The sequence below is a fragment of the Sceloporus occidentalis genome, unplaced genomic scaffold (assembly GCF_023333645.1).
Source record: "Sceloporus occidentalis isolate IW3139 unplaced genomic scaffold, rSceOcc1.0.p SCAF_5, whole genome shotgun sequence".
Classification (NCBI taxonomy): Eukaryota; Metazoa; Chordata; class Lepidosauria; order Squamata; family Phrynosomatidae; genus Sceloporus; species Sceloporus occidentalis.
In genome coordinates, this window is record NW_028316985.1 from 96,887,735 (window position 1) to 96,913,905 (window position 26,171).

Genomic DNA, 26,171 nt, shown 5'->3' on the forward strand with positions numbered 1-26,171 from the left:
TAGTACACTACTAGAATTAGCTGTATGATATGTATAAGGATATCTATAGCTGTTATTCTCTTCTCTGCCCCCCAGGACTTGAAGATTACATTTGAATATCAAGGATACCAGTGACAATCCGGCATTATTGCTTTTGCTATCTCTAGAACACCATTGTGGGTGGTTATCAAAAAATTCATCTGTCAAATTGTTCTTTTTGGCAAAATCATAAAGAGATGGACCTAAATTGGCATTGAAGTCACCCAATAAAATTATTGTGGGTTGAGGACTGAGAATTATAAGTTCTTCCATTTGAGCTTCTAGGGATGTCCACAGATTGGTATTATAGAAGGGGGAAGTAATAGGGGAGATGTATACAGCTACCATTACAACTTCAAAATCTTTATGGGTAAATTTCATAACTAGGGAATGGGAGTATTTATCCCCAGTATATAATTTCTCCCCATGCCAGTGTAATTCTTGTTTCATAAGAATACAGAGGCCACCAGAAGCTCTCCCTTTATTTTTTAGTTTTTGGGCAGGAGTATCCCAACATTGAAAGCCTGGTAGCTTTAGTGGCTCATCCTCGCTAGTTAACCAAGAACGTCAAATTTAGAAAGAAAACCCATTATATCAGCATTTGCTGTTTCCTTCCACCCAGCAACATTCCATGTGACTATTTGGATGATTTCCCCACTAACAGGTTGATCTAGATTTGACAAAGAGGTTGGGCATGATGGTACAATCAGTCAATTAGTATCTATATCTGCATCAATATTATCGATACCACCCAAATAAACACAATTTTTGTTTGGGCGATCTCCTTTTGACAATGGAGGGGGAGGTCTTTGTTGTTGATGTTCTTGCACTTCTCTTTCGATCAAGTCATAATTCCCTGGTGTCTTAGCCAGTGTGAAAGCCTGGTGGACTATCGCCATTTCTTCTACATCTGAAGGATACTTAGTAGAAGACTGTTTTTGTTCTTGGAGCCTTTCCTCTTGGATGGCTTTTTCCAGGTGGTTTAATGCCGATAATGTTATTGATGGATATCTAGGTGGAATAGCTACTAAGCATTCCTGTTTTTGCTTCAGAGACAATACATTTGGATTGACCCCCTCCTCACACATCAGCAGAGGAGTCTGTTCATAAATTTCATTATGCATTGGCGACTGCATCTCGATTTCAGGAACATCTAGTGGACCAAAAGGGTCATTTCCACTCATCCTTGGGTGCTCATCGACGGACATTCTCTTCATCGTTGTGAGCAGGCCAGCACAGTCCGTGTTTAAAGATAAAAGATCAATTAGTGGCTCTGATGGAGCGGTTATGTTCCTTAAGGACCACTTTAGTTTTTCCAACTTAAGTAAAATATTGACTTGCTCTTCTTTAGAAAGTGAACCAAAGGCTTCAACAAAACTGTCCTCCATTTGAAGCAGGCTAGATTGACTCTCAGGCTTGGGTTTAGTCAGCCGTTTTATATATGTGGATATATTTCTTCAAATTCTGTTTGGAAGAGGAAACATGCAGTACTGTACCTACAGGGCAAAATCTTCTATATAGAAAATAATGTACCATATAATTCTCCTGTTTCTTTGATGCTTTGGGGGCTGTACTTACTCTTCAAAGATACTGCTGGCTCCAAGTTTCTCCATAAGATCTGAGAACTGATCTTCTTCTTCATCAATTTCTTTGCAGTTTCCTTCCCTTTTAGAGTGATATAGATTTTCCATTTCACACCCTTGTAGGTCAGGTATTGATTCCTTCTTCCCAAATAAAAATTGACCTGCATATTTCAAAAGATATGATTTATTCAAATATTTTGTATTCAAGGGAATTCAGAATAATTTAAAAACATACATTTGCCAACAACCTGAGAAATTAAATATAAATCTTAGAAATCTAAGTGCTAAAGAAAAAAACTTACCTCACAAACAGCAACAGAATTCTATAACACTTGCTCTTTATTTGTGTATATGAAATCCTATCAAAGAGGCTGGGAGATGGGCAATGCTCTCCCCATCAACAGAAGAACCCTCATGATGGTACCACAGAGTGTTTGCACTGCTGAGGGAATGACAGTGAATTGAATGCCACTCCAACTGGAATGCCAATGTGGTGGTCCAGTGAAAGTACAGGAGGAAGACGCCCACAGGTGCGAGGTACTACCATTTTGGGAGGATGTGGAGATGTTTTGGGGCATGAAAGAGAGGCCTGTGTGGCCAAACAGGGGCTGATGGACTAGCTGGCATGGTTAGTCTCCCTCAAGCAGCAACTATGTTTCCCTGTTGGTTCTCCTGGACTTCTCAGTGGCTTTTGATACCATCGATCATGGTATCCTTCTAGAGCGCCTCTCTGGGATGGGGCTTGGGGTACTGTTCTACAGTGGCTCCATTCCTTCCTGGAGGGGTGAACTCAGAAGGTGGTACTGGGGGACTCCTGTTTGACCCCCTGGCCATTGACCTGTGGGGTCCCTCAAGGTTCTGTGTTGTCCCCTATGCTGTTTAACATATACATGAAACCGCTGGTGCGGTGTCATCAATATGCAGATGACACTCAACTCTACTACTCCTTCCCACCTCAATCCAAGGAGGCAGTCCTGGTTCTAAACCAGTGCCTGTCTTCAGTAATGGACTGGATGAGGGCAAACTAGTTGAAACTTAATCCAGACAAGACAGAAGTGCTCCTGGTCAGTCGGAAGGCAGATCAGGGAATAGGGATCCAGCCTGTGTTAGATGGGGTACACTCCCTCTGAAGACACAGGTTTGCAGTTTGGGGGCAATCTTGGACTCAGCTTTGAACTTGGAGGCCCAGGTCTCTGCTATGACCAGGAGTGCTTTTGCACATTTAAAACTTGTGCGCTAACTGCACCCGTTCCTTGAGAAGCCAGATCTGGCCACGGTGGTACATGCCTTGGTTACATCCCGTTTGGATTACTGTAATGGGCTCTACATAGGACTACCTTTGAAAAGTGTTTGGAAAATTCAACTGGTTCAAAGAGCCGCTGCCAGGCTGTTAACAGGGGCAGATTATAGAGACCATACAACTCCCCTGTTGAAACAGCTTCATTGGCTGCCAGTTTGTTTCCGGGCACAATTCAAGGTACTGGTTATAACTTACAAAGCCCTACATGGCTCAGGTCCACACTATTTGGCAGACCGTTTCTCCTGGTATGAACCAGCCTGGACTTTGAGATCCTCTGGAGAAGCCCTTCTCTCCATCCCAACACCTTCACAAACACAGTTGGTGGGGACACGAGAGAGGGCCTTCTCGGTGACTGCCGCTAGACTCTGGAACTCCCTGCCCAGGGAGATAAGAACGGCTCCCTCCTTGATGGCTTTCCGATGGCAGGTGAAGACCTACCTGTTCAAACAGGCAATAAAGGAATTACTATAAGGACAGGCTGGAATGTTGGACTAGTTTAATCATTCTTTTTAATGTACATCATTTATTTATTTATTTTAAAAATGCTTTTAATTGTATTTTTTGTTTGTTTGTTTTCTAATGCTGTGAAGCCGCTCTGAGTCCCAGTCCTGAGAAAAGAGCAGGATATAAATAAATAAATAAACTATGTGGCAGTCAGCAATGTTGGTTCCACTCCCACCCCCAGTGCAAGCCCAGCAACCTCCACTGCAAGCTCCAGCACCTGAACCAATGGTACCACAGCTGCAAGTACCCAGAATTCCCCCTGTGTTTGGAAAATGGTGACTGGAAGTAACTTTTGACAGGAACTCAAGGATAGGCTGGATTTATGGCCAAGTGGTAATCCACTTTTCCTTTGGAGGCAGCTAAGGTGTAGTGTGTGCCTTCTGGTGGTGATGGTAGTGATGAGAGGTTTAATTATTAGGTCAGTCTAACATGGAGCAGGTGTGAGAAGACCACAGATTTTGTAGTGTGAGAGCCCCTTCCAATTATTTTTGGACAAATTGCCCCTCTGGTAAGGGGGATCAGAGGAACTTGGCAGAGACCAGTTACCAGCAGCTAGTGTCCAGAAAAAGAAAGGAACCACGATTTGGCTGGAGGAAGAAAGGAACAGGACTCGGACAGCTCTGAGGAGGTCGAAGAGTGAGCGATAACTGCACTTCTGCACCTCATGGGAGTTTAAGTGCTGCCACCACTTTTAAAATTTAAAAAAGACCGAGAACCTGATAACAACTGAAAAAAGAAAACTCCTTAGGATCTCAAGGGGAATATGGGCCTGTACAGATGGGTGGCTCAACGCCGCCCCTATGGAGGAGGCCGCAGCCCCAAAAAGGGGCTTCTTTTTGTATCCCAGAAGAGGCGTCATAAGCGGCATGGTGCGGCATCATGACGCCCCTTCCATGCAGCGTTATTTGGCCACAGTGCCCAGCGTGTATCATTAAGTCAGCCAGATGGTGTAGTAGGGGCTTTGAGCATGCAAATGCTCAGCCTTACCACGCATACAGGCTGGCACAAAGTGCTGATCTGTACAGCCCCTTTCTCTAAGGCAAATTTGCTAAGGCAAATCTGCAAGTGAAAGCAAGAATAATCTGTAAAGTCCAGTTAACTAGACTGATCTCTTCATATAGGGGTTTTAGATCTGAAGAAGTTGATAAGTTACAAAACGTTACTATTTATCATGATTCAGTGGAAATGGCTGCTCAAAGTATAGTTTCAGAAAAAATCTGGAGACTTTATTAACAAACAGATAGACATTTCCAAGTATTTAAAGTAGCGTGTGCCCACGTCATACGGGGGCGCATCATATGCTGATAGCAGCGCTGGAAGAAGTGGCGCCATGTGCCGGAACAAAGAGTGTTGCACGTGCACCGCTGCGCCATTGTGCCACCGCAAGCATGAGCCCCATTACTTCTAATGGAGCTCAAGCATACGCACAATTTCTTTTACGCGGGGGGGGGGGGGTCCAGAACGGATCCCCTGTGTAAAAGAATGGACCACTGTACTATTCCCTTATGTGCATGGCAGGCCTGAGTGCCAGGGTAGTATAGTGGCTTGAATATTGGACTGTGACTTTGGAAATCAGGGTTCACTTTCCTGCTCAGCCATGGAAACCCGCTGGATGACCTTGGACAAGTCACACATTCTCAAGTCCAGAAAACATCTTTTTATTTCTTCCTGGTCTTGAATTACCGTATATGCTTGACTATAAGTCGACCTCATGTATAAGTTGAGGGCAGGTTTTGGGGCCAAAATTATGGATTTTTATATGACCCGTGGATAAGTCGAGGGTAAAACCTAGGGACATGTAACAAAGGATCTAAATGATGAAGCAAAGGAAAACAATACCAAAGAACAAAATTCCAGCTGACATAGCTTTGTGCTCACTTTAAATGCTGGATGGATGAAAGAACAGAGGGAGGTCACTGCTTCCAGAACAAATTACATTCTTTCCTTTTACCGGGGGATGGTTCCCTTTCTAAAAAAACGAGAGTTAAAATACAGGTGTTAGGGGGCAGTTTTTTGACCTAAATTTCTAGACCTCTACATGAGTATATACTGTATGTTCTTTTTATTGTCCTGATATGTTCATCTTAGGATCTCCATAAATTTGGAATGACTTGAAGGCATACAACAACAAGCAACAATATGGCAGGCTACTTCTATGATGATCTATTGAAGGAATCATTGTGCCATAATATCTTGGCTGGAGCTACCAAAGAATGGGTCCTTGTTTACACTGAAAGAGTCTGAAAGACAACTATTACCTTAAAGAATTCTAAGGCACCTAGAAAAAAGGATTGTGGAGGTGATCTGTAAAGCTGCTCTCAACTCACTGATATTTATTCTTGAAGCTATTTAATTATTACTGTCACTGTTAATAGAAATTAACAGTAGCAGCTGTTTCCTTCCTTATATGTATGAGTATATCGTATTTTATTATCTTACATACATCTATGAAATTACTGACAAATATTAAATAGTTGGCAATGAAAGAAAACATGAAACTCAATTTTTAAAAAGTAAAAAATAATAGTTTTCGCTCACAAGATTTAAAAGCATGAGTGGCAAGTTGATTGTTGTCCAAGAGAACAAGTCCCTTGACACTGGGCTTATGTTTTTCCTCAATGGGAAACAAAAATACAGTCAGCCCTCTGTATCCACAGATTTTTTTTATTCATGGACTCAAGCATCCATAGCTTAAAAATATTAAAATATATATATATATAAATTCCAAAAAGCGAACCCTGATTTTGCCATCTTATATAAGAGACACACATTTTTTGTGCCATTATATTTAAAACGACTTGAGCAGCCACATTTTGTTATCAACAGGGGATTCTGGAACCAAACCCCAATGGATGTCAAGGGTCCACTGTAATCCTTCTGATAACATAAAAAATAGCTAAGGTTCTGTTGAAGCAAAGGAGGTAAACATGTCCTACCAGCTTTTAAAATCTGTGAGACAAGATCCACAGCACAACTGTGCTGTGTTGCCAAAATATGGTGGCCTGCTTTGAAAGTAAATTTTGAAATACCACCAAAGTAAATATGAATCATTTTTATTACCTCCCCAAGTAAACAGAGTAATGTACTCCTTGTTTAGCAGCTGGTCTTTGCAGAGTATACATTATTGTGCTTAAATATTGACTTAAATTGAATAAGCACAGAAGGCCAGCTTTGTTTTTATCTCCATACCATTTTGCATTTCCTGAAGTCAGGGAAAGGTGGAGAATGTGATGATTACAGGGAAGAGGCAATCCCTTTAATGTATGTTTTGACTGATACTAACAGAGTGGCTTCAAATGAAGAAATGGTATTAATTCCTATATATAGGCTTTCTCTGAATTGAGTTCTATGAATTCTATGCCGGAAGCACACTACAGGTTGAATCTCACTTGTATGAAATGCTTGGGACTAGGGGTGTTTTCGATTTCAGATTTTTCGCAGGGTGGGGTATTTTGGAATACCTAGAATATGTAGAATCATAGAGTTGGAAAAGACCACCAGGACCATCCAGTCCAACCCCCTGCCATGCAGAAACTCACAATCAACGCATCCCCAAGAGATGGTTATCCAGCCTCAGTTTAAAGACCTATATTTGCATGTGTGTGTGTTTCCAGAAAATATGCAGGGGTAGCTGTGTTGGCTATTTAGCAAATTGAAACAAAAATCCACCAAACAGTGATACCTTTATTGACCGACCGAAATGCACAATATATTTGTTGCAAGCTTTCGAAGCGCCACTGGCTTCTTCATCAGGCAAGATGTTACATACCAAACAGGAGAAAAATGGGAGATGTTAGTAAGATACCTGCATTTTGTTGTTTCTGTCCTTAGTTAAGATGGTATGGGGAGGGCATCTCATGCAGGCTGGCTCCCCCTCCTTCTGGCCATGTGGCAACTGGCAGTTTTTCAAAGCTACTCCTGCATATTTTCTGGATTGTGAGATACCACATTGTAACTGCAACAGGGGAACCCTAAAGAGCAAGCTGGTGGACTGGGACCTTCAATCAAGGTAAAACAATTTTTTCTTCTTAAATTTGGACTAGATTAGCATGTTTTACCTCTACACCTACCAAATTACTTCTGATGCAAAAACATGGAGGCTTCTTGAAAAACCCATTGTCCTCTGCCTTCAAGAGGCCTGTGCCCCCACAGGAATGGAGACATATTGGATTGCAAAAGAAGAGTCCTGTTTATATGCAAATGGCCTTTAAATTTCCTGGACTTTGAAAAACATCCAATTCCCACATGGCCAGAAAGAGGAGGAGCCGGCCTGCCCTTCCCATACCATCTTAACTAAGGACAGTAACAAAAAAATGCAGATAACCTATTAATTTCTTCAGTTTTTCTCCTGTTTGCTTTGTAACTTCTTGCCTGATGAAGAAGCCAGTGGAGCTTTGAAAGCTTGATGGATTTTTGTTTGAATGTGTGTGCATTTGTGTGCCTTCAAGTCATTTCTGACTTATGAAAACCCTAAGGTACAGGGTTTTCTTGGTAGGTTTCTTCAGAAGGGGTTTGCCATTGCCATCCTCTCAGGCTGAGAGAGTGTGGCTTGCCCAAGGTCACCCAGTGGATTTCCATTGCTGATCTGGGATTTGAACCCTAGTCTGCAGAGTCCTAGTCCAGTGCTCAAACCTGTACATCATACTGGCTCTTTTTATTTGCAGATACATGCATAATGGGCTATCTTGGCGATTGGACCTGAGTCTAAACACACAATTCATTCATGTTTCATATACCACTTATGCACATAGTTTGAAAGTAATTTTATACAATATTTTAAATATTTTTGTCCATGAAACAAAGTTAGTGTACACTGTACTATCAGAAAGCAAATGTGTCACTATCTAGGTGATTAAGGTGGACAATTTTGGATTTTGGAATATTTCATATTTTGGAATTCTGGATAGGGGATACTCAGCACTCAGACATATTATGCTTCGTCCTGTCTCAGGTTTGCTAAATTACCTATTTGAACTGCTTATCCAGATTGTATAATTAAATTCATGTTCCCTAAAAATGGATGATAACTCAGCTTTATAATTCCATCCTATTAACTATGTTAAATACTCTTACTCCTAGATTACCCATGAAGATTGAATTTGCCCACTTGATGTCAACAGACATGAATTGTCTCCCTCATGACAACTTTTATTATTTAATATATAAGGAGCTAAGAGCAGCTTTTATAAAAAGATTTGGGCATGATATCTGATTTGATTGCATTTGTTTTACAAGAGGTTGTTTTCTTCATGTTTCTGAAAGGGCGATTCATATAAGGTGGATTATTTGGTTGTGCTCCTTTAGAATCTTTCTGAATGAATATTATCTTTTAATTGAGGTGGATGTAATGGGGGGGGGGGCGGTATTTTGTATTTCATAATACTCAAGGTGATTCTTCTTATTGTTGTTAAGAAAAATGTAGAATTAAAAGTGCTGGCAGAAGTAATCTCATAACCACTGTCAATACCTTTTTGAGAACTCCTGGAGATCAGGAGAGGTGCCCCTAATGTTGTCTCTTCAACGGAAAAAAAAAAAAGGGGGGGGGACTCAAATTATTACTGCCCAGTCAGCCTGACATCAATACCAGGAAATATTCTAGAGCTGATCATGAAACAAACCGTCTATAAGCACCTAGAAAGGAATGCTGTGATTACTGAAAGCCAGCATGGGTTTCCCAAAAACAACTCATACCAAACTTATCATATCTCTTTTTTTGATAGAGTCAAATGCTTGGTAGATGTAGGAATGCTGTGAAGTAAATTTTTATTTCAGTAAGGCCTTTGACAAGGTCCCCCATGATATCCTTGTAAACACGTTCCTAAAATGTAGGCTAGACAATGCAAGCATTAGGTGGATTTGTAATTGGTTGACTGACCAAACCAAAAAGTACTCAACAATGGCTCTTACTCATCCTTGAGAGAAGTGACTAGTGGGGTGCCACAGGGTTCTGTCTTCGGCCCAGTCTAGACTGAGAGAAGTAATAGTACCACTCTATTCTGCTTTGGTCTAACCATCTGGAACACTGTGTCCAGTTCTGATCATGACAATTCAAGAAAGATATGGACAAGCTGGAGATGCCCAGAGGAGGGCAACCAAAATGATGAAGGCTCTGGAAACCATGTCCTATGAGGAGTGGCTTAGGGAACTGGGTCTGTTTAGCCCAGGGAAGAGAAGGTTAAGGAATGGCATGATAGCCATATTTACCTACTTGAAGGGCTGCCATATTGAAGATGGAGTAAGCATGTTTTCTACTGCTTTAGACTAGTACTATACATGGAGCAATGGAGCATCAAGAGAAGTAATAGTGCCACTATATTCTGCTCTGGTCAGGCCCCACCTGGAATATTGTGTCCAGTTCTGGGCACCACAATTCAAAAAGGACATTGAGAAACTGGAGCGTGTCCAGAGGAGGGCTACTAAAATGGTGAAAGGTCTGGAAACCTTGTCCTATGAGGAACGACTCAGGGAGTTGGGGATGTTTAGCCTGGAGAAGAGAAGGTTAAGAGGTGTTATGATAGCCCTGTTTAAATATTTGAAACAATGCCATATTGAGGAGGATGCCAGCTTGTTTTCTGCTGCTCCAGAGACTAGGACCCAGAATAATTAGGATGCAAGCTCCAGGAAAAGAGATTCCACCTCAACATTAGGAAGAACTTCCTGACAGTAAGGGCTGTTCGACAGTGGAACACACTCCCTCGGAGTGTAGTGGAGTCTCCTTCCTTGGAGGTCTTCAAGCAGAGGCTGGATGGCCATCTGTCCGGGATGCTTTGATTGTGATTTCCTGCATGGCAGGGGGTTGGACTGGATGGCCTGTGCTGTCTCTTCCAACTCTATGATTCTATGATTCAAACTAGAGGAAAACAGATTCCATCTAAACATTAGGAAGAACTTCCCAACAGTAAGAGCTATTTGACAGTGAAGTGTGTTTTCTTGTAGAGTGATGGAGTCCAACAAAGGCTGGATGACCATCTATCAGGAGTACTTTGTGTTGGACAAGATGTCCCTTGTAGTCTCTTCCAACTCTGGGATTCTATGGGTATTTTAATCTACTTTATGTGGCTATTTAAGTATTATTAAACTACCTTAAAATGAGAACTAATGCAAACAGCTGTAAGAGCTTCCCAGGATCACTGTTCTAGAGAGATTTAATATGTGTGGATGGAAAGTATAATTGCAGTGGGAAGAGGTTTCTATCACAAAGGTAAAACCTAAAGGTTTATTTGTTTCTGACAGTTTTGAAAACAATTGGATAGGTGCAATAGCAAGAGTCACCCCAGTTCATTCAGAGCCCCTTGGTGCAAATAAGAGTCACAAAGGACCATGTGAGGAGCAGGATTGCAGTGTGGAGCCCAAATCACTTTGTTTTAGCTGGGGTTCCCTTGGTATAAAAAGTCGTGTGTTTAGCACGTCCAGCAAGTAGTTTCATTTTCTTATATTACCAGGCCTGACCTGCTCTGCCATGTTATAATGCTTGGCTCTTTATCCGGAACCAGGTTTTTCAGTCTGAGGCAGAGTAACAAATGCATACTACCCCAGACAGGCAGGTGAATATATGAACTTGCCCATAGGGAAGAAATTAACAATTAGCTGAAAGTTTGCTGAGCCACCATTTGCATTTTAAAACTCACTGAATCCTGTGGTGAATTCCTCTGGAGTAAGTGAACCATTGCCATCTGTATCCAGAGTATCAAATACTTTCTCCAGCTCTTCTTGACAAAGAGGTAATTCCCCATGAAGCCTCTGAAATTACAAATCATTCCTCACGTAAATACATATTATACATACTTAACACCTATATTGAGAACATAAGGAAAAAAGATAATGTAGATTAACATTCACTCCCCCATTTAAAACAAATACACATTTGGTCTAAAACTACAATTCAAAGAATGTGATCCTTATATACAGACATTAACAGGAAAATATTATTACAATTACCACTCATACCTCTGGCATGGGAAGAAAAATATATGTGCCATTGTGTATCTCTCTTTAAAAGCAGGAAATGTTGGCATGTTACAGGTGTATATGTGTTTTGAGACTAGATCAGAAATAGCAAGGCAGGAAGCAAGCAGAGCACCAATGCCATGAACCACTTCTGGAGGGGAAAAGAAATCTACATTCTTATACTTCAACCTTGCATTATGGTTTTGAATTGAATCTCTTGCACTCATTGCCATGCTGTCAGATGGAATGAGCTTTGGGAAATACGTTACAATGATGACAAGGTTTAGCGGCCCCATATCAACAGCTACACCTCCTGTGAAAAGCACTGCACAAGAATGAAGGAGAGAGACAATGGCTGCCAAAGTCCATAGGTCATTCATGACACACAATGGTGCGTTACAGACCGCCGAAAAGCGATGGCCTGCACCCACCCCTTTCCCCGCCGGATCGGGGCCTCAGTGGCCAGAGCGGCATCTGCTGAGGCCCCGATCTGCCGCTTTCCAGGCCGCGGGGAAGCGGCAAAAAGCCTCTTCCCCGAGACCTGGAAAGGGGTGTCCTTGGGGCTTCAAGCCCCAAGGACACCCCGCGGCAGCGGGGAGGAGGAGAAAGGGGCCGCTTGGCCCCTTTCTCCATTGCGTCGCTGGGCACAGCCAACTAATGAGCTTTCACAGCTCATTAACAGTGCTTGAATGTTTGTTTGTTTTTTAATATCACACTACACAGACTATTCTAACGCATTTGAAACCTGGTTGAAATGGATATGGTTCCCTACCCCCTCTCTTTTATTTGAGGGATTGATGTTTCTTTACTCTTAGTTTAGAATCCCTATTTCCAAGTGGGACTCAAAATCCTGAGCTCTCCATTCCCTGGACATGTGAGGGTCCTGTTGGCTAAAAACAAGCCTTGTTCCCCTGACCAGAGATTGGGGAATAAGTGAAATCTCCTCTGCTGACTCAAAATGGAAATAATTTAATTGTCCCTCCCCTTTTTTCTCCTCTTCCTCCTCTCCTTCTGCCACGATCGAATCTCTCGTGGCATTTTATCTCTATTGTCATCCCCCTCCAGTGTGAACATCAATAGGGTTAAAATGCCATGGAGAGTTGGAAGAAACTACAAGGACCATCCAGTCCAACCCCCTGCAATGCAGGAACACAGAATCAAAGCACTCACAACAGATGGCCATCTAGCCTCTGTTTAAAAACATGTTTATAGTAGCCAGTATTCCTGTACTACCTCTTTACCTATTCTGTGCTGCTTTTCCCCTATTGCATCATCTGCTCCTTTCCCCCCAGATTGAGCACTGTTTTCCTTTTCATAGATGACTGAGGCAAAGAACGTCTTGAGTAGTTCTGCTTTCTCTGTGTCCCTGTTAGCATTTCACCATCTTCTCCACACACACTGGCCCTATGGATATAACCCCCTTCCCCCCCTTTACTGTTTCTAACATCTCTAGTAACCCTCACTTCATTCTGTGCTTCAGCTTTTCTGATTTTCACTCTACATAAGCTGGCTATTTGTTTGCATTCTTCTTTGGTGACTTCCCCCCATTTTTCATTTCTTGTACATGTCCATTTTTAGTCTTAGCTCAGTTGAAAGTTCTATAGACATCCTTCCTGGTTTCTTTAGACATTTCCCATTTTTCTCCTTCACTAGAACAGTTTGAAATTGTACCTTCAGTATCTCACTTTTAAGAAACTCCCATCCCTTATGAATCCCCTTCTCTATTAATATTTCTAACCAATCATCACCAATATTTCTCTACATTTACTGAAATCAGCTTTCTTTTTTTAAAAGGTTTATTATATAAAACAAGATTAAAAACATGGAAACAATTAAAAAACACTTAACAAGTACAAAACAAATGTAACTGGATAGCAATCATCTTGAAATGGTGGAGTCTCGATTTCACTGCATGCTTCCAGGGTGCTTTCCTTTCATTTTAAAGAAGATAGTTCAGATTTTGAAGGAGTCCACGCTCACTGATGTGGTGTCCAATGTTAAAATGTCCAACCATAAGTTCAAGTGGGTTGATGGTGGTTGTATCTGATGTCATGCCGTGTTAACAAAGTCAATAAATGGAAACCATTTATTTACAAATGCTTCATGGCCATTTTGTCCTCCGTAACAGTTAATTTTCTAAGAGAGCTTTTCTAGGAGCCATAGAGTTCTAAAGTAACTACACCAGTTTTCCAGCCTTTAAAAATTTCTGAACAGGCAGCCATTATAAGAAAATCTATTTAGGATTTATGTTTCAAGACGGAGTTGGCAACTAAATATATAGAAAGAAAGGGCAAACTTGGGCAGAATGTAATTATTTGTTTCATGATTAAAGAAATTTGCTGTAGAACTGAGTGCCAGCATAAATGTATGGACATGTATGGACAATCAAGCCACATATACAGAAATGATCCTGTAGCATCACAACCTTGCCAGCACTTGGGGGAGACATAGCTCACCATTTTGGCTAGTTTTATAGGAGTCATGTACCATTTATGCATTGTTTTTATATTAGTTTCCCTGATTTACACTGAGTGAAATTTAAAGGGAAGTGAGGATCATATTTGGTCCAATTGTGATCAGGGGTCACAATGTTTAAATCTGTTTCCCAAGCTGCCTTCAAGCTTTGGTTTTGTGATAGGAATGCTCATTTAAACAGGTACAGATCAAAGATGTTAGTCTTTTGTTGTTTTGAGAAGTGGGCTCATACCTCTTTTCAAAGACTGTTAGGGATCTTGGGGATTCTCTCTGTGACATTAATTTGTGAGGAAATGGGGACTTGTTGGAGCTGGAACCAATTTACTTTTAATGGTGCTAATTCTGCAGCCATTTCTTCTGTTGTCTTAGGTTTGCCTCTTTGGAAAGGATTATGGATAAGGTAAATGCCCTGTTCTTTTCAACTGTTAAATTGGCCTAGTTTTTCTGGTGAATAGAAAATCCTATGAGTTAGGAAGGGGCAACTGGGTGAGTGATCAGCCATTTATATATGCTTCCATTTTGACCAAATTAGAAGATAAATTTGCAACCATTGGTTTTTTATTTCTTTGATTCCTTGTATGGTAGGCTTCATAAAGAAGAGCAATGAGAAATAAGATTGAGGAGGGTTATCCAATTCCATTGCTATGAAATCATAGAATTATAGATTCATAGAGTTGGAAGAGACCACAAGGGTCATCCAGTCCAACCCCTTGCCATGTCAAAGAGAAAAGGTGAGTGCTGGGTTCATAACCCATGTCGAAGCCAGACACAAGCAGAGTTTATGTACGTGGGCAAGACACCCAGAAGAATCTTTGTGAAGAATCTTAGTTGTGTGGCAAATTTCCTCTCACACACAGGAATGCATCTCAGTACAATGAGGTTTCTCTCAAATTAAGGTTCTTTAATCTTTGTTACAAAGATTACACAGAGTATAAGACATCCGTCTGGAATACTCACAAATAAGTTACTTTGCCAACCAACCAACGATAGCAACAACCTTCTGTGGCAGTTACAGTAACACCAACCGCCTCACTCTGACTCAGTGACAGTTGACAATTGCATCAGCCTTCCCATGATGCACTGTTTCAAAATGCAGACACTTGTACCTGCCACTTAGAACTGTAATAAATTCTGCTACAGCGCCACCTAATGGCCACATTCATGTCATTTTATCAGACCAACATGGTCCTGCCATGCCATGCAGGAACTCTCAATCAAAGCACACCCAACAGATGGCTGTCCGACCTCTGTTTGAAGACTCCACTACACTCCGAGGGAATATGTTCCACTGTCGAACAGCCCTTACTGCCAGAAAGTTCCTCTTAATGTCGAGGTGGAATCTCTTTTCCTGTAGCTTGCATCCATTGCTCCTGGTCCTAGTGTCTTTGGAGCAGTATAAACAACAAATTTGTTCCCTCCTCAATATGAAATCCCTTCAAATATTTAAACAAGGCTATCATATAATCTCTTAATCTTTTCTTCTCCAGGCTAAACATACCCAGCTCCCTACATCATCCTCAAAGGGCATGGTTTCCAGTCCCTTCACCATTTTAGTCGCCTTCCTTTGGACACGTTCCAGTTTCTCAACATCCTTTTTGAATTTTGGTGCCCATAACTGGACACAATATTCCAGGTGGGGCCTGACCAAAGTAGAATACAGTGGCACTATTACTTATCTTGATCTAGACACTATAAGTCTACTGATGCAGCCTAAAATTGCATTTTTAGCTGCTGTATTGCACTGTTAACTCATGTTCAACCTGTGGTCTACTTGGACTCCTAGATCCCTTTCACATGTAGTTTCATTCAGCCAGATGTCCCCCATCCTATATCTGTGCATTTAATTTTTCTGCTCTAAGTGCAGTACCTTACATTTCTCCATAATGAATTTCATTTTGTTAGCTTTGGCCCAGCAAAATTCAGGTCATTTTGAATTTTGATCCTGCCCTCCGGGGTGTTAGCTACTTCTCCTAATTTGGTGTCATCTGCAAATTTGATAAGTATGCCCCCAATTCTGTCATCTAAGTCATTGATAAAAATCTGGAATAACACTGGGCCCAGGACAGAGCCCTGTGGGACCCCACTGATCACTTCTCTCCAGGTTGAAGAGGAGCCATTGTGGAGCATCCTTTGGGTTCAGCCGGTCAACCAATTACAAATCCATGTAACAGTTACCTTGTCTAGCCCACATTTTACCAGCTTGTTTGCAAGAATGTCATGGGGAACCTTGGTCTTAGTGTAATCAAGATACACTATATCCATAGCATTCCCTTCATCTCCCAAGCTGGTAATTTTATCAAAAAAGGAGCTCAGATTTGTCTGGCATGACTTGTTTCTCTGAAACCCATGTTGACTTTTTGTGATTATGGAAATGCTTTCTAGATGTCCACAGACTCTCTGTTTAATGATCTGCTGTAGAATCTTTCCTGGTATTGATGCCATACTAACTGGATGGTAATGTTTGGGATCCTCATTTTTCCCCTTTTTGAAGATGTGGACAACATTTGCCCTCCTCCGGTCTGCTGGGACTTCTCCTGTTCTCCAGTTCTCAAAGATTATTGCCAGTGGCTCCGATACTACATTTGCCAGTTCTTTTTATTTATTTATTTATTTTATTTTATTTTTAAAAAATTAAAACATACAATACAAGACTGTATGTATTGTATACAATCATATACAATCATCAGAGTGCTGCAATAGAACAAAATAAACAATTCAAGTATCACATTATAAGAAATGTACTATTAAAGGTCTGGAAAAAATATAAGGAAAAAACATACAGGCAGATACCGGGCTGGGCGTCTCCACATGAAGCTTTTTTTTAAAAAGAGAGAAAATAGAAGCAAAAGGATGGTTAAGATATAAAGATATTTTGAGAAACGAGAAGGGGAAATTAGTAATGAAAAGCCAAGAAGAACTATATGAAGAAGGGATTAAATTGAATTGGTTCGCATACTGCCAGTTGAAATAACGATATATATGAGATGTAAGAACGGAAGGGATAACAGAGGCAAAAACTGAATTAGATGATAAAATGTTAGATGACAAAAAGGGAATAATATCAAGATTATATAGATAGCGTCTAAAACTACATTTGGAAGCTAAAAGTATCAAATCAAATATGGTGGAATTGGCAAAAAATGTTGGTCATAATATCCTAATGGAAAAATGGGAGAGAGCATGAGGAAAAGGTTTGAAATTTACTTTATGTGTCAATATAAAGGAAAATTTTATTAAAATGTTGTATAGGTGGCATTTCCCCCCTTCCAGACTAGCTAAAATCTACAAAAAAGGAGAAGATTTATGCTGGAAATGCCAAAAACAAGTTGGAACGTATTATCATATGTGATGGACATGCCCAGTAATTAAAGAATATTGGAAGGAAGTACACAAAATAATTCAAGAAATATATAAAATTAAAATCAAACTTGAATCTGAGGTATGCCTTTTAAATATGATAAATGATGAAATTGGGAGAAAACACTTGAAACAAGTGTTTATATTTGATAATGACTGCAAGAATAACAATTGCAAAACATTGGAAGGGGGGAAAGGTGTCAGAAATCGATACTTGGTTATTGAAGGCTCTTAATATTATCGAAATGGATAAATTAACAATATTCATGAGAGAAATAGATAAGAGAGAAGAGCAAATATGGGTTCCATTGATAGAATGTTGTATTAAGAGATGGAAATGATAGACTTACAATAAGCTTTCCCTTCTATTCATTAATCTGTTTAAGTATTACTACTAGTGATGTATTAGTAATATTACATATTCAGAGTTAAATATTATTTTTTGGGGTGATAAGCACAAATGTAAATAGCTGATATTTCTTGAACATTATTACATATTCTCCGATTGAAGATATTAGCATTGCTTTAAAGTGTGAGATGAGGGTGCGGTAATAGTAAAGAAAGGAGGAATATTAAATACTAGCTGTGTAAGTATATGAAACAAATACAATACATATCCATATATAGGGGAACAGGCGGGGAGGAGGGTATTGACAGTTCTTTTAATATCTTTGGATGTAATTCATCTGGTCATGGAGATGTATATACATTTAGTTTAACCAGATATTCCTTTACTATCTCTTTAATTATACTGTCAGGGACATAGCCAGGATTTTAGTAAGGGGGTGGGGGGGGGTCCAGACTAAGTGCCACCATTATAATGGGGCTTGGGCATGGTGGTGCAGCAGCACGCAGCATTCATTTTTCTAATGGAAGGGGGGGGGGTCTGGACCACAAGAACCTCCCCCTTGGCTAAGTCCCTAATACTGTGCTGAATTTCCCCTATTGGTCCTCTGCTCCATTTTCCTCAGGATGAGCACCCTTTTCCTTTTCTGAGAAGACTGAAGCAAAAGAAGGTGTTGAGTAATTCTGGCTTTTCTTTGTCCTCTATTAACATTTTGCCATCTTCTCCATGTAGTGGCCCTACTATTTGCTTCTTCTTCCTTTTATTGCAGACACACCCAAAAAAGCCTTTTTTATTGTTGTTAACCTCTCTAGGCAGTATGGCGGGAACAGATTAAAAGTTTCTTACAAAGGAAGGCAGGATCAATGTCTGAAAGCTATCCTGCCTTCAGTTCACTCTGTTTCCCGGAATGGATTGGAGAGCGCACCAACCATTCCACAGAACCTTACTTTGCTCCTTTGCAATGCCAGGTGGGCTAAAAAATAAGACCCATATCATTGTTGTTGTTGTTTTTGTTATCTAGCAAGCCTGAGTTCATTCTGCGCTTTAGCTTTTCTGACTTTACCCTTACACGTGCTCACTATTGGTTTCAATTCCTCTTTAGTGATTTTCCCCCTTTTCTCCCCTTGGTATACACGGGGGATCCGTTCCACCATTGGGAACAAAAGTCCCTCTCCTCTCCTTCTCCCTCCCTCCCTCCCTCTTGGCCTCCAACACCACCCGGACTTTTCACAGAGGCAGCAGCGAGGAGGTAGAGCCGCAGTGCGGCCTCCCGGCCTCTGCGCCACTGCCTCAGGAAAGGCCAGGTAGTATTGGAGGCCACGAGGCCTCCGGGCTGCCACCCGGACCTCCTGTCATGGTGGCGGCGAGGAGACAGAGCTGCAGCACAGCCTCCCAGCTTCCTCGTCACCGCCGCAAAAAGGCCGGGTGGTGTTGGAAGCCAAGAAGCCTTCAGGCCGCCACCTGGCTCTTCCGCGGCGGTGCCAAGGAGGCTGTGCTGGAGGCCAAGGTTTAGCCTCCTTGCCGCCACTGCCACCGCCTCTTGGCCTCCAACACCACGCGGCCTTTTCGTGGAGGTGGCAGTGAGGAGGCGGAGGCAACTGAGGAGGTAAGTAGGGAGGGAAAGAGGGACGTAGGGAAAGAGGGAGGGAAGGTAGGAAGGAGGGAGGGAGGGAGGAAGGGGACTTTTGTCCCCAATTGGGGACAACTTCTGGGTTTGCCATCCATGGATGCTCAAATCCACGGATGGCAAATCCGCGTATAAGAAGGGCCGACTGTACATGTTCCATTTAAAACATTAGTCATCAATCCTGGTTTCTTGTGAAACTTCCCATTTTTCTTCCTGATTGGATCTGTTTTAAATTGTGCCTTCAGTATCTCACTCTTGACAAACTCCCATCCATCCCGAACTCCTTTCTCTTTTAGTATTCCCAACCACAGGATCACCCCCAGTATTTGTCTAAGCTTACTGAAATCAGCTCTCCTAATGTCTAGAATGTGTGTCTGACTATGCCTGGCTTCTCGCTTCCACTGTATAAGAAACTCCAGGAGAACATGGTCACTCCCACTTGAGGATCCCTCTACTTGCACCCATTAACCAGGTCATCCCAGTTGGTTAGGATCAGATCTAAAATAGCTGACCCCCTTGTTGCCTGTTCCAACTTTTGGACAATGAAACTGTCTTCAAGGCAAGTGAGGAATTTGCTAGACCTTGAGGATTTGGCTGAGTTTGACTTCCAGCAAATATCAGGATAGCTGAAGTCACCCATCGTTTCTACATCTCTTCTTTCTGAGTGTGTGGTCATCTATTCTAGAAAGGCATTATCCAATTCCTCTATCTGACATGCGGGTCTGTAGTGGACTCCCACAATAACATCTCTGTTGTTTCTCTTTCCTTTAATTTTTATCCAGATGCTCTCCACCTAACTGATGTCCTGGATCTCTTCACTGGTGTAAATATCCCTGACATATAATGCTATTCCTCCTCCTTTCCTGTTTGGCCTGTTTCTCTTTAAAAGTTTATACTCATCTATTACTACATGCCAATCATGACACTCATCCAACCAGGTTTCAGTGATGCCTATTATATCATAGTTGCTTTGTTGTGCTAGGAACATCTAAGACAATAGGCTATTCTTGCCTATTTGTCTTTCTTAAAGTCTAGAATGCATGTTTGACTATACTTGGCTTCCCCTTTCAACTGTGTAACAAAGTTCGGGAGAACATTGTCATTCCCACCTAAGGATCGTGCCATTTACACCCTATTAACCAGATCATCACTGTTGGTTAGGATCAGGTCCTCGTTCACCTTCTGGACAATGACATTGTCTGCAAGGCAAGTGGGGAATTAAATTTTATCAGAATTTTACTTCCAAGCACTATCAGGAGAGTTGAAATCCCCCTTACTAGTACACCTCTCCTTTCTGACTGTGTGGTCATCTGTTCCAGGAGGCATCATTTCAGTCCTCAGTTTGCCTTGGAGCTATGTAAAAGACACTTGGTGCAGATAAAGTTACCCACATCCTTTGGCAAGAACACAAACCGCAGCTGTTGTAGGTGACTGCAGCAGCTCCCCCACTGTCCATATGCAATAGTCTTAAGTAGGCACTGAAACAGAATTCACGGTTCCCCCTACAAACTCCCCTGCTAAACACCCACGTAAAATGTCAGCACACCTGTTGGTCTCATCTATTAGCTGAGCTGTGTTTACCAAGCCAAATGATGGGGCATGTAGTAGTGGTTAATTGCTAAGGTTGTCACTACTTTTCTTTGTGTTTAATGAGCAGATGGGAACGGAATTGAGGGTATTCCAGGAGCTCTTAGGTCTGTCTCATGAGAATGGATGGGATAGGGAAGAAGGAGAGTTTTTGTTTTAAAGATGATTGAGAATGTAGCCTACACAAAATCTGAATTGGTTTGTTGTTGTTAAGTATCCTAGGGTAAGCCATGACTCATTTTGACCCTATGGTTGAGACATCTCCAAGTCTCCTTTGTCCTCTACTGCTCTGCTCAGGTCCTGCAGATTCACACCTGTGACTTGCCTAATTGACTCTAGCCATCTGGTGTGCTGTTTTCCTCTCTTTCTGCTACCACCCATCTTTTTGAGCATTGTCGTCTTTTTGATGGACTCATGCCTTCTCATGATGTGGCCAAAGTATGACAACCTCAATTTCTTTGTTTGGCTTCCAGAGAGTGTTCTGGTTTGCTCTGTTCTAGGACTGATTTGTCTTTTTGGCTGTTTACGATTTCCTCAGAACTCCTCTCCAGCACATCTCAGATGGGTTTATTGTTTTTTAGCCCCCTTTTTCACAGTCCATCCCTCACATCTGTATATGGTGATGGGGAATACTATTGCTTAGACGATTCTAACTTTAGTGTTTAGTTGTATAACTTTACTATTTATGATCTTATCTAGGTCTTTCATAGCTGTCCTTCCGATTCCTAGTCTTCTTATTTCTTGACTACAGTCACTATTCTGGTCAATGTTTGATCGTAGGTATGGGAACTCTTTAACCATTTCAGTTTCTTCATTGTCTAGATTGAATTTATATATTTCATCCATGGTCATTATTTTTGTTTTCTTTATGTTCAGCAGTAAGCCTGCCTTTGCATTTTTATCTTTGACTTCCATTTCAAAGATAATTGTTCCATGTCTGTGTTGTTTTCCACTAGTAATATGATGTCTGCATACCTAAGAATGCTGATGTTCCTTTCCCCTATCTTTACTTCTCCTTCTACTGAATCTAAACCTGATATTATTAGGATGTTTTCTGCATATAGGTTGAACAGATAGGGTGACAGAATGCATCCTTGCTTGACCTCCTTGCCAAATGGGAACCAACGTGTTTCTTTTAATTATTTGAATTAAAGTACAGATTTATCCTAAGTACAGTAGGCCCTGGGTATCTGTGGGGGATCTGTTCTGGATCCCCTCACAGAAACCAAAATCCACTGATGCTCAAGTTCCACTGCCCTCAGTGGTGGTGCAGCCACACAACTGTACCACCATTGGGAATAATGGAACTTTATGGCCCTGGCCATCTGAAGTTCATCTCGCTGCTCTGAGTGTGGTGGGTGGCAAGGGGCTGCCTCTTCTTCTTCCTCCCTCCTCTTCCCCACTGCTGCCACCCTCCTCCTTCCTCTTCCTTCCTTCTCCTCCTCTTTCCCCCACCACCACCACTGCCACCACCTCCCTCATCTTCCCCTTCTTCTTCCTCTTCCTCTCTCCTACTCTTCCTTCTTCCTCTTCTTCCCTCGCTGCTGCCTCCCTCCTCCTTCTCATCTTCCTTCCTCCTCCTCTGCCGCTATCTCTCTCCTCCTTCCTCCTCCTCCTCCCTTCACCACTGCTGCCTCCCTCCTTCTCCTTCCTCTTCCTCCTTCTTCCCCCCACTGCCTTCTTCCTCCTCTTCCTTCTTTTCTCCCGCCTCCTCCTCCTCCCTCCTCCTCCTCCTCCTCCTCTTCCTCCTCTGCCCACAGGCTTGCCATCCGCAGAGGCTGGGTCTGTGGATACAGAGGGTCTACTGTACAGATTTCTTATCACGACTATCAGATGTATTGGCACTTCCATGAACTTTTGAACCATCCATATCTGTACAGTCAAATGCTTTGCTGTAATCTATATAGCACATGGTGATTTTTTTCCTGGAATCCCTCTGTATGCTCTATTAGCCATCATGTTTACAGTGTGGTCCCTAGTGCCTCTTCCTTTCCTGAACCCTGTTTTGAATTTATGTATGCTTTAATTAACCCAAATGAAAAAGAGTCCCCCACCACTGGAACCCCTCCAAGGAAGCAACACAGGAAGTCAAGTCACAGATTCAAGCTTCCCCCAAAAAGCTGACATTGCACCTCCAAAAGACTACTCCAGAGCTGAACTGGAATCTCTAAAGTCAAGAGAAGAGCAATGAGTCGCTAAGCGGAAATCATCCTCCTTGTCTGAACTAAAGAGACCCATCTCCAGGACAGTTTGCAAATACTGATAGATTTTAAGCAGAGAGGAATGGGTTAATGTCCTTTCAAATGCTTACATGATAAAAACAATTTGTAAAGGATATATAAAATGGGCTTTGAAGATGTCTCCTTGTTTCACTTTGGATCATCTCAAGTGTATACGTATTTCTGCTGCAGAAATAAACCTTATTTCCTCCCCCTCCCTACTCCTTGCTTGTATTGCTTTTGTTAATTATGAACAATTTGGTAGGCAGTGTATTTCACTCTTGTGACATATATACAGAGTTCAAATTGGAATTTTGCTGTCTATTCCAACCTGCTGACAACAGTGTTTGCAGTGAGCTGCCAATGATCAAACTGAGTCTCTTTATTGCTTGCATGATTGATTATGGAATTTATCACACTGAAAAAGGATGGGATCATAGTGGGACGCTCCCATCAATATTGCTCAATTTGTCAAAATTATCACACAACGTTGTGCAACATTGCAAATATCCTGCAATTTTCCCATAAATAAAAAGGAATTATAGGCGGGATACAAACCGCCGCTTTGCGGCAGTCTGCCGCCGCCGCCGGTTAGTCCACGGGGGAGCCGGAGCCTCCACACGGCACGGCTCCCGTGCAGACTGAAAAAGAAGCTCCAAAGCTCAGCGTCCGATACGCAAAGATGGCACTGGCCATGTAGAAGGGCCGGCGCCATCTTGTACGGACAGAGTCCGTATTAGGCCCAGGGGCGTATAGAAGAGATGCCCCTTTTTTAAAATGGGACGTCCTCCGGACGTCCCAAATGCCGGTTTGTAACCGGCCATAGATTTTCACATGAATAAAAGTGGTGTTATAATTCTTCTTTATTCATGGGATATCACGGGATATTTTCAATATTGCGTGACATCGTGTGATAATCTTTGCCAAATTGCACAATATTGACAGGAGCATCCTGTTATGCTCCCATCTTTTTTCCCCAGTTTGATGAACTCCAATGACTTTAGAGACCAGGATTTGATTCCCACTTGGCCATGAAACTCACTGGTGACCTTAGGCAAGCCACAAGCTCACAGCCTGAGAGGATGGCAATGGCAAACCTTCTCTGAACAAATCTTTCCAAGAAAACCCCATGATAGGTTTGTCTTAGGGTTGCCATAAGACGGAAACAATTTGAAGGCACACAAGACACACATTACTTTATAGTTTGATGCAATGGACAGGGCAGGGAGGTCAGGGATCCTTGTTACTGAAGTGGAAGGTTAGCACAGTATATGAATTTTATTGCTGTAGTCAGCAGAGGCCTTTGTGCAATTTAGACTGTAATTTTGGATGTAAATTTGCTGTCACATTATTTGAACATGAATAGTTCCATCCTAAACACCAACGTAACTATGTTATAGAATCATAGAATCATAGAGTTGGAAGAGACTGCAAGGGCCATCCAGTCCAACCCCCTGCCATGCAGGAAATCCAAATCAAAGCATCCCCGACAGATGGCCATCCAGCCTCCGTTTGAAGACCTCCAAGGAGGGAGACTCCAGTATACTCCGAGGGAGTGTGTTCCACTGTTGGACAGCCCTCACTGTCAGGAAGTTCCTCCTAATGTTGAGGTGGAATCTCTTTTCCTGCAGCTTGCATCCACTTCTTTGGGTCCTACTCTCTGGAGGAGCAGAAAACAAGCTTGCTCCCTCCTCAATATGACATCCCTTCAAATATTTAAACAGGGCTATCATATCACCTCTTAACCTTCTTTTCTCCATGCTAAACATACCCAGCTCCCTAAGGAGTTCCTCATAGGGCATGGTTTCCAGACCCTTCACCATTTTAGTTGCCCTCCTTTGGACACGCTCCAGTTTCTCAATGTCCTTTTTGAATTGTGGCACCCAGAACTGGACACAATATTCCAGGTGGAGCCTGACCAGAGCAGAACATAGTGACACTATTACTTCCCTTGATCTAGACACTATACGTCTATTGATGCAGCCTAAAATCAATCAATAGAAATATGTATCTGAAATTGTTTTTAACAATTACTAATAATTGTATTTTGCAATTATTATTTTATCAGGTTATTTTGTATACTGGTCAATGACCGAATAAATCTTACTACTACGTATAATATAGTTATCTTGGTAACAAAGGGAGGTATGAAAAGAGTTAGGTAGTAAGTGTTGATGCTATAAAGAATGCATAAATATAATTTCTGTATAACTGGAATGTACTGTACTGTACTATATATCATAATCAAAGGGGATAGAGAGTAAAGTAATAGAGGTAAAATTAATATCAATAAGAAGCAACCTATTTGGTAAGATGTTTATATGTGAATATCTTGTTATGACTGTTGGTGTTTGTTGTTACCTCTTTTATTTTTGTTATATTTGTTAGTATTTTATTTTATAGAAACAATAAAAAATATGAATTAAAACTTTACCTGCATTTCATGACGAAAAATGAATCCTTTGCCTTCTATATCACAGATCTGAAAGAACTCATGTGCTTTTGCAAACATGGCCAGTTCTGCTTCTAACTCTCCATCTGCTGTTTTGCTGCTTTCTGGCTCTGCTTGTGGCCCAAGGGGAGCAGCAACATTTTCCTGTCTATCCATTTTCACAACTGGGATGGCAGAAGCATTTCAGGAAGCTTGGACATCAAATACCCAAATCTGAATATCAAAGGAAGAGAGCACAAATTAACCCTTCTCTATAATGATGTTTGTTATCTCTTTAATTAGTTAAAGCACTGAAGAAAGGAGGATTCTTAAATGGCTACTTCGTTTACACCAGTGAATGGGGGGGGGGTGCTCTAAACAAAGAAGACTAATGAATTAAAACAGTTTCTATGTGGGATGAAAAGTGCAGCTAGAAAGAATCTGATATGAAAATCAAGCTTCAGTTTAATAGGAGCTTTCTGCAAATAAGGAGTTTTGTCACATTTAGAAAGTTCCTTATGGAGAACTGTTCTGAAAACCACATACAGCAAAGGGTTATTGCTTGACAACAAACCTGCAAAACTTGGAAGGATGGGTGCACATTTTGGAGAGAAGGTTATTTACTCTCTCTTTTCTGTCCTTTGAGTTTTGGGGAAATTTGTATGAAAATGGCTTGAATGTGACTTTGTATGATGTCCTGTCTCTAACTAACCAGTAACCAGACTGGATGAACCAGAAAGAGTTTACTGAATCAGCTCAGAACAGAAAGTCATCTCT

General features: G+C 41.6%; 1 protein-coding gene across 6 annotated transcripts in view; it reads right to left on the bottom strand.

Annotated features, from left to right (window-relative positions):
• LOC149312532 (EF-hand calcium-binding domain-containing protein 4B-like) overlaps nucleotides 1-26,171 on the bottom strand; it is a 115,276-nt gene that overhangs the window by 72,490 nt on the left and 16,615 nt on the right. For 5 of the 6 annotated variants that reach the window (XR_016281263.1, XR_016281264.1, XM_089524806.1 and 2 more), the window contains exons 2-4: nucleotides 25,398-25,628; nucleotides 11,034-11,145; nucleotides 1,597-1,762 (exon numbers count right to left, since the gene is read on the bottom strand). Coding sequence is in view for 4 of the 6 variants with exons in the window: in XM_089524806.1 (XP_089380932.1) it covers nucleotides 1,597-1,762; nucleotides 11,034-11,145; nucleotides 25,398-25,571 (452 nt within the window). In the remaining 2 variants the exon portion in view is untranslated. Of the gene's footprint in view, nucleotides 1-1,596; nucleotides 1,763-11,033; nucleotides 11,146-14,784; nucleotides 14,867-25,397; nucleotides 25,629-26,171 lie in introns of those variants that run through there. The other variant, XM_089524809.1, reaches the window with a different exon arrangement.